The sequence below is a fragment of the Apium graveolens genome, chromosome 9 (genome assembly GCF_009905375.1).
Source record: "Apium graveolens cultivar Ventura chromosome 9, ASM990537v1, whole genome shotgun sequence".
In the NCBI taxonomy this organism is placed as follows: Eukaryota; Viridiplantae; Streptophyta; class Magnoliopsida; order Apiales; family Apiaceae; genus Apium; species Apium graveolens.
In genome coordinates, this window is record NC_133655.1 from 286311517 (window position 1) to 286320890 (window position 9374).

A 9374-nucleotide genomic window follows, 5' to 3' on the forward strand; every position below is an offset into this window, starting at 1 on the left:
ATATTCGGACTCGGATTTATTTTTAATTCGATTTTGAAGTATCATTTAAATGCGAGACCCTCGCTTAAAGCCGAAAAGTTGTACACTATAATATTAAACAATTTTATAAATATTGCACTACGTAGTGTAACGATTTAACATGTCTAATATTTTTTTTGACTAATTAAATTTATATGTATTATAATTGAGAATATTTTATTTTTTTTGTTCTAAAATAAGAGGCGTTTTGACCTTTTACTAGTATTTTAAGGTGTTAAAAATGGTACTTTCCTATATTTCTTTAAAATTATATTTTTCTGAATTAAAATTAAAGATTTTTATTTTTATTCAGGAAAAAAATATGAAAAAATATGAAAGTAATGTTTTTATACCTTAAAATGGGTGTCAAAATTCAAAACAACTCTTATTTTTTAACGGGGGAGTAACAAATCTCGGAAATGAGTGAGATGATTAGAGATAAACCATTTCCATTCAGGCGGTCTTGTTTGAGTCCTTGCGTAAGTTTTACTCCCCCGTCCCTCCTATTTGTTTATATTTGATAGGGATAAATAAATCCTGATTGTATAATTAAATATTGCATTGATTGTACAAGGTGTGGGCTGCTAGGCCCAATAAGAAGATGCATGATATTCAGACCAGAAAGGTTACCACATTGATCAGGCCTGATGGAACAAAGAAGGCCCAAAACCCTGATTATTAATTAATTTCGTAATTAATTAATAAGGGAGAAAAACAGCCATTAAGATAAGTCCTAATGGGGATATTAATCCTTGTAGATTGGCCCCCAAGGAACCTCATAGGATAAGGAATCAGCTTCCTAGTTCCTAGGACTCCTAAGTTCATCCTAATTCAGAGACTTGACCACCAAGTCTCCTATACCAAGTCCAATTCAAGGACTCCCACATCTATATAAGGGGCCTCACCCCACAAATCAGAACTACGTTTTTTGGCTTGATTCTCTAATTCACAGAGATACGTAGGCATCTCGTAAAGGCAGAGTTAAGCTACGAAACACGAGAGCAGCCAAATCGAGCCTTGAAGCTCACGTTCCTTAGTACTAAATACAGCAATTATAAATATTAGTTTTTAATCCATAACATTTGGCGCCGTCTGTGGGAAAGCACAACAACAACCATGGCGAGAACACGGAGAACAATTAGAGCTCTGGAGGAAGGAGTACCATCGGGGACAACCCAGGTGATTTCGTCAACCGTGGAGATTTCTTTCCACTCAACTTATGCATCTACTCAAGGGGAAGCCCAGATAGGGGCAACTCAACCTCAGCCACAAGGGACGACTCCCTCGACTATTCAAGGTACGAATCCTTAAGTTCAACAAGTACATATACCTGTGAATTCTCGACCCGTCGGGTATGAATATTCAACTGTTGTTACTACTAACCCCACTTATGGGATGCCCTTTTACCCCGAGGTTGGAGGAAGTGGACATGCTGGGCGAAGTGAAGCACGAGTGCAATCGCCCCCCTATATACGAGGTTTGGCTCCTATCCCCGAGGATTGGGAATTTTCTGGTCCTTACACTGAAAGAGACTCCGAATCTTCGGACGATGAAGTAGCCCCAAGAAGGAGGCGTGCTGGCAAAGAACCGATGACAGATGGAGGCCAACGTCCTCAAAGCACCCAAGGGGCGAATCCCCAAGAAGTACAGGAAAGAATCAGGGCTTACGAGGTTGAGATCCAAAGTCTGAGGCGCGACTTGGAGGCGCACCAGACCACCAGACCTCAGATACCTTATAGGGGGAGAAATCCTCCTCCCGTCATAGACCTGGATGGTCCTGTACGGAGAAGGGCTGTTGTCCCAAGAACTGATCCAAGCAATCTTCTTCCCCTTGGAGATCATGATGATCCTACTCCGCCCTTCACTGAAGAGATAATGAATGCCCATATCTCAAGGAAGTTCAAGATGCCAACTATCAAAGCCTATGATGGCATGGGAGACCCCGCTAATCATGTTAGGACATTCTCTAATGCATTGCTGCTGTAACCCGTGAATGACGCTATTAAGTGTCGGGCCTTCCCTCAAACCCTGTCGGGTATGGCTCAAAGGTGGTACAGTCGCTTGCCGCCAAACTCCATTGGGTCGTTCAGAGAGTTAACTCAGGCTTTTATTAAGCAGTTCATCAGTGGGAGAGTCCATGAGAAAAGTTCAGCATCTCTTATGAGCATTGTGCAGGGAGCAAAGGAATCCTTGAGAGATTACCTGAATCGTTTCACAAAGGAGGCTTTAAAAGTCCCAGATCTTGGTGATAAGGTAGCCATGATAGCACTGCAACAAGGAACTAGGAATGAGTTTTTCAAGATGTCCTTGACCAAACGTCCCCCTGAAAGCATGTTGCAACTCTAAGAGAGGGCAGGGAAGTATATTAAAGTTGAAGAAAGCATGAGGAAGACCGTAGTAAGTAATGAGCCCACTGGAGGTAAGAAGTGAAAAAAATGATCTAGAGTATATCGCTAAGGACAAGTATCCTAGAACCGAGCAAAACCCTGATTCAACCCCCAAGAAGGGAGAACCTGGGCAAAAGTTCATCGAATACGCTAAGCTGAATGCTCCTAGAAGCTAGATCTTGATGGAAATCGAGAAAGATCGAGATATTCGTTGGCCTAAGCCCTTGAAAGCTGATCCTGCCAAGATAGACAAGTGCAAGTATTGCAGATTTCACAAAGATGTTGGTCACGACACCGATGAGTGTAGGCAGCTAAAATATGAAATTGAGTTCCTCATTCGAAAAGGAAGATTGAACAAATACACTGGAGAAGGAGGGGACAGGAATAATAATGGAAGGAATAACTTTGAAGATCGTAGGAGGGACCAAGACGATCAGGGGCGAAACCCCCATCCTAGAGGACCAGTTATAAACACAATTTATGGAGGGCCGCGACCTCGAGGGCCTGTGATAAACACAATCTTTGGAGGTCCAACTGCTGCTGGATTGTCCAAAAATTCCAGAAAGGCATATACTAGAGAGGTTATGCATATTGTTGGAGAAGCCCCGAAGAGGGTCAGGACAGGAGTAACATTGGCTTTTGATGATTCTGACCTAGAGGGTGTGAAGTTTCCTCATGACGACCCGCTGGTCATAACACCGGTAATAGGAAATAGCCCGGTCAAGAGGGTCTTTGTGGATAACAGTGCTTCAGTGGATATCTTACTCCATGACGCCTTTCTAAGGATGGGGTATAACGACTCCCAGTTGACACCAACCGATATGCCGATATATGGATTTGCAGGAGTGGAATGTCCTGTGGAAGGGATAATCAAGCTGCCAACCACCATAGGTCAGGAACCGAGGCAAGAAATGCAGATGTTGGACTTCGTGGTGGTAAAGACTAGTTCAACTTATAATGCTATCATGGGGAGAACAGGGATACATGCCTTCAAGGCCGTCCCTTCTTCCTACCATTCAGTTATAAAGTTTCCCACCCGGAATGAGATTGGAGAGGAGAGAGGAGATCAAAAAATGGCTAGAAGCTGTTACGTGACCTCTTTGAGGGCAGATGGAGTCGGGGGGCAAGTTCTTCCTATTGAAGATATGGATGTCCGAGAAAATGATGGGAAGAGAGGAAAGCCGGCAGAAGACTTGGTTTCAATTCCTTTAAACCCCGGGAATCCTGAGAGGATGACTTTCATTGGAGCCACGTTAGGGGAGCCCCTTAGAGGGAAGTTGGTGAAATTTTTGCAAGAAAATAGTGATGTGTTCGCATGGTCAGCAGCTGATATGCCAGGCATAGACCCGGAGCTGATTACTCATAAGTTAAACGTGGATCCAAGCAGGAAGACAGTGAAACAAAAGAAAAGAAACTTTTTCCCGGAAAGACAAGAGGCTATAAAACAGGAAGTAGAAAAGCTCTTAGAGGCTGGTTTCATTGAGGAGATTCAATTTCCGGAATGGTTAGCAAACCCTGTAATGGTGAAGAAGGCTAATGGAAAGTGGAGGATGTGTATAGACTTCACTGATCTGAATGATGCATGCCCTAAAGACTGTTTTCCGTTGCCAAGGATTGATACTTTGATTGATGCCACTGCTGGGCATGAGATGCTGAGTTTCATGGATGGATTTAGCGGATACAATCAGATTAAGATGCAAAAGGATGACATTCCAAAGGTATCATTCATCACTGACTTTGGTGTTTATTGTTATCTTGTTATGGCATTTGGTCTTAAGAATGCAGGAGCCACCTATCAAAGGTTGGTAAATTAAATTTTTAAGGACCTTATTGGTAAGACTATGGAAGTCTATGTTGATGACATGTTAGTCAAAAGTCTAGCAAAGACTGACCATATAACCCATTTGAGGGAAGCTTTTGAGGTCCTGAGGTACCACAAGATGATGTTAAATCCTATAAAATGTGTTTTCGGAGTAGGATCTGGAAATTTTTTGGGATTGATGGTCTCCAAAAGAGGGATAGAGGCTAACCCCGATAAAATAAAGGCAATTCTGGACATGGAACCACCAAAAACCGTCAAGGATGTTCAGTTACTCACGGGAAGGGTTGCTGCGCTAGGACGATTCATCTCCAAGTCAGGAGACAAGTGCTTGTCATTCTTCAAGTCACTAAAGAACATCAAGGACTTTGTATGGAATGAGGAAAATCAGAAGGCATTCGAAGAGTTAAAGAAGTATATGGCCCATGCCCCGTTGTTGGCCAAGCCAGCTTTGAATGAAGTTTTATTCTTGTACTTAGCCGTTTCAGAAAGTGCTTTGAGCGCTGTGTTGGTTAAGGAAGAATTGAAAATCCAGAAACCTTATGTAAGAAAAATTCTACATGGCGCTGAGTTGAATTATTTAACTATTGAGAAATTTGCTTTAGCCTTGGTAATGGCTTCAAGAAAGCTGCGTCCCTACTTTCAGGCTCATCGAATTGAGGTGCTAACAAATCAGCCATTGAGAAATATCATTCACAGTCCCAAGGCAAGTGGGAGATTGATTAAGTGGGAAATAGAGCTGGGAGAGTTTGATCTCAAGTATAAATCACGAACGGCGATTAAAGCCCAGGCGCTAGCTGACTTCGTGGTGGAGTGTACTATACCCAACCAAGAAGTCGGGGGGCAGGAAGATACCATACCTCAAGACAAGGGAGTCGATAATGGGGACAAAGAGAAGGATGATAAGGAGAAATAATATTGGGTTCTCTATTTTGATGGAGCATCAAAAACAAACTCCAGTGGAGCAGCATTGGTTTTACAAAGCCCTGATGGGTTCTTAATTGAGTATGCTATGAAGCTAGACTTCCCAACCACAAACAATGAGGCAGAATATGAAACCCTGATAGCTGGCCTTGGCCTAGCTGGAACACTTAGAGTCAAAAACTTAAAGGTCCGTGGAGACTCGAAGCTGATCATATCCCAGGTAAAGGGAGAATTTGAGGCAAGGGATGATACGATGGCTAAGTATGTCCGCCTAGTAAGGGCTGTGATGACCCAATTTAATGAATGCCATGTTGAGCACATTCCAAGGGAAGAAATGCTAAGGCAGATGCATTATCAAAGTTTGCTTCATCCGAGATAAAAGAAAGTTCAGGAAGTGTGTACTTCCGTGTTTTGAAGACACGAAGCATAGATGTTAAGCTTGTGGCTCCTATAGGTCTGGGGACGTCATGGATTGATCCCATTAAGGCTCACATTCAAACCGGTTGGTTGCCAAGCGATGCAACTGAAGCACGAAAGTTAACTGTTCGGGCACTAAGGTACTCTTTGATAGATGGGATTCTGTACAAAAGATCTTTCGTGGTTCCTTATTTAAGGTGTCTCAGGCCCGATGAGGAACGCTTGGCTCTTGAAGAAGTGCATGAAGGTATTTGTGGACAACACTTTGGGGGTAGGGCCTTGGCTCATAAGATAACCCGTTTAGGCTTCTATTGGCCAGAAATGATGGCTGATGCCAAAGAATATGTGAAGAAGTGTGATCGCTGTCAGAAGCATGCACCTGTTGTTAGATAACCCCCCGAGATGCTGACCTCTATCAACTCACCCATTCCCTTTGCTATGTGGGGAATGGATATTTTGGGGCCTTTCCCCATGACCACGACACAAAGGAAGTTTCTGATTGTAGCCATTGATTATTTCACCAAGTGAATTGAAGCCAAACCCTTGGCCAAAATCACAACTAAGCAGGTTGCACAGTTCCTGTGGGAAAATATTATGTGCCGGTATGAAATTCCCCGTATCCTAGTCACCGACAACGGAACACAATTCAACAACGAGGAATTCAAGAAGTACTGTGAAGAAAATGAAATTGAGTTACGGTTCACCTCTGTGGCTCACCCACAAGCCAATGGGCAAGCGGAGGTAGCAAATCGAATAATCCTGGATGGACTAAAGAAGAGGATCGAGAAGTCAAGAAATAATTGGGTGGATGAGATACTTCCAATATTATGGGCCTATAGGACTACCTGTAGAGTCACGACCGGAGCAACTCCCTTCATGTTGGCATATGGGGCAGAAGCAGTAGTCCCCGTGGAGATATCACATTCCTCTCCAAGGATTCAGGCTTTCAATGCTGAGGAAAATGAGGAAGGACAAAGGTTGATTCTGGACTTAATCGATGAATTGCGAGATGGGGCACATGCAAAGATAGTAGAGTATCAGAAGAAAGCTTCATTCTACTACAACCTAAGGGTTAAAGAAAGGTTTTTCAAACAAGGTGACCTAGTCTTGAGGAAGATAAAAGCTTCTGGTGTAGGACAGAAAGGGAAGCTTGCCCCGAATTGGGAAGGGCCATACAAAGTCAAGAGTGTTCAAGGTAGAGGAACCTACAAGCTGGAGACGATGGATGGTTTTGAAGTCCCGAGAACTTGGCATGCACAAAACCTGAAGGTTTACTATGTGTAGGGCAGTTGGATACGATTCTCACTTGTCAAGATGGCGAGTAGGTTGAAAAGCACCTTGAAGCTTTGCTTGCTTAGGATTTATATGTTCTAGTTTTATTTTGAAGTTTATTAAGACTTGTGTATGGGATGAATCCCAAACAATTTATGGAAATTCATGAAGTTTTCAAAATATGTTTGAATGCAAGGAAAACCAAATGTGTGAAATGCAAGCATATAATGTGATAAATAAAGTAGATCGGATAAATATTACAAGAGTTCGATAAATAAAGTCTTGAAAATAAGATAAAGAAAACAAGCCACGCAGGGTTAAAGAAGCTCTAAGGAGCTGAGGTGCCCTCGACGTCCATATCATCGTCCCCTTCGCTCTCGCTGGATGTCTCTGTCATCTCGGAGGAGGAGGAAGAGCTATCGTCCTCAGCAGGCCTGGAAGAAGACTCGGGAGGAGGAAGGAGCGGATCCTGAGGAACATGATCCGAGACAACTACTCGGGTACGAAACCTCTGTAGCAAAGCCTCATCATCAGGGCAGACATAATCCGCCGGGTTAATATCAGGACAAGTCTCGTTCACGGTCCCAAGGGCCGTGTCCCAGCCAGTCCTGAAAAACCCGGGAAAGACTGAGTCATCCCTAATCCTCATGGACCGGGCAAACTCCTCCTAGTCCAGGTAGTTATCTATAGCTTTGTCCTTCTCCGCCCAAAGTACCACCAGCTCGGCGTTAGACTCCCCGAGTTCTTCCTCCTTGCATTTGAACTTCTTCTCCAGAGTAGCATACTTCTTCTGTTGCCTCCTGGGGGCATTGTCGGCCTTATCGGAAGCCCGCTTCCATGACTTGGCTTGCCTCACAGCGCCTTGAAAATAGGCGTTAGACTGAAATAAAGCAATTAACAAAGTATAAGGCAAGAGAATGCTACAGGAAAGAAAGATAAGTTCAAAAAAAAGAAGAAGAGGCATACCGAAGCCAGAGACTGAGCTCCCATGAACTTAATCCTCTCAAGGTCAGGGGTTAATCCTCTCAAGGTCAGGGGTGGCCACCACGTCAGTAAAATCCTTAGGAGTCACGCTATAGTAGGACCAATCCCAAGCATGCTTCGTGGAACCAACCACGGTATCCCCTCGGCGGAATCCCCAGAGAGGATGGAAGGCGCCTGTAGCAGCAGCAGCAGGGGCAGCAGCAGTGATAGGAGCACTATGGCCCTCAGCTCCTTCAGTTGAAGCCTCCCCCATAGGCTCCTTGTGTTTTCTCAAGAAGCTAGGCTTCGTGGCCTTCCCGCGGGTGTCCAGGCCTGCAAGGCGAGCTTTTTTCATCCGAGCAGTCTCTTCAACAGGAGGAACATTGTCCTCGTTAATCTCCTTAGCAGCTGCAAAACAAGGTAAAAAATAAAATAAGTGATGTTAATAATGCATGAAATGAAATAAAGTTGAGAAGGGAAGAAAAATACCCTGTTGAGAAACAGAGGATAGTCCCACGTGAATGAGGGAGAACTCCTCTAAGAGAGTCCAGCTGGTAGTAGTGTCGTCGTCCTGAGTAAGCCCATTATAAATAATAGTTTCCTTAGGAGTTAAGTGAATGGATTTGAGGCTACCATCACTGACCTTCCCAAAGGAAGATCGGAAGAGTGTGCCCCGGTCACCATTTTCCCAACGTAACCCAACGAAACTATTCCTCCAATTTTGGTTGTTATCGGAAATGGAGGCGCTGTTAAAGATATGTTTACTTTTGGGCCTTTGCTTAACATAGACCCAACCACAAATACTGGAAGAGCTATTATAGCACTGAAAGACCTTCCTAAAAACAGCTACAGAAAGGGAAAAACCCTCCCTAAGGCAGCAGACCATAAAACATAAAATGTTCCTCCAAGCGTTTGGAGGAAGCTGACACGGGTTGATTTGTAAATCAGCTAAAAGATGAGGAATAAAAGGGTGGAAAGGAAACCTAAGCCCATCATTACGGGCATCTGTATAAATAAAGAGAGTGTCGGGTCTCCAGTGGCAAGTACGGTCACCACCAGAGACTGGAACTAATCTAAGAGGAGGAAGGACTTTATAACGTACATTTAGTTTATCGAAATCTATGTTGTGCCAAGTATTACAATGATTAAAAGAATCGAGATGTGCAGTAGAGGGATATTCATCCCCCCTAGTGTTAATCATATCGATTAAAGACATATACGAAGAACGAATCTCGATATCCTTACCTCATTTTGAAGCCGAGGCTATCTTTGCCACCCACTCGGAATTCTTGTCAGCCATTAGTAAGCTGGAAAAAGCCTGAAGGAGAGGTTGGAAAACTAAGGGAGGGGATTTGAGAGAGCAAAGGTTAGAAAGTTGGAGGAAGGATGAGGAGAAGTTGTAGAATGAGTAAAGAGGTGAAATGAGAGGTGTGGAGAAATCAAACTCTCACCCCACCTTTATATAGCCAAGGAAGGGGGATAATGGGCCTTAAAAAGCCCATTTGGGCCCAAAACTTAGAAGGTTCTGGAATTATCCAGGAAATTCCTGGAAAATTCAAGAGAAAAAAAGAAAA

At 43.6% G+C, this 9374-nt stretch overlaps 1 protein-coding gene across 1 annotated transcript; it reads right to left on the minus strand.

Moving 5' to 3' along the window:
* Window positions 1–7130: 7130 nt before the first annotated feature.
* On the minus strand, window positions 7131–8686 carry LOC141686512 (uncharacterized). The gene is made up of 3 exons (XM_074491545.1): window positions 8290–8686; window positions 7804–8208; window positions 7131–7717 (listed from the first exon to the last, which is right to left on the minus strand). Exons 1-2 carry the CDS (start codon window positions 8684–8686, stop codon window positions 7847–7849), a joined length of 759 nt encoding a protein of 252 aa, XP_074347646.1. The 3' UTR covers window positions 7131–7717; window positions 7804–7846.
* Between the last annotated feature and the right edge of the window lie 688 nt (window positions 8687–9374).

Excerpts from the sequence above, each read along its gene's own strand:
- LOC141686512 (XM_074491545.1), bottom strand. The coding sequence starts at position 8,686 with ATGGTCTGCTGCCTTAGGGAGGGTTTTTCCCTTTCTGTAGCTGTTTTT. Across the intron at positions 8,209-8,289 it reads ATCCTCTGTTTCTCAACAGG|CTGCTAAGGAGATTAACGAG; the intron begins GTATTTTTCTTC and ends CTTGTTTTGCAG.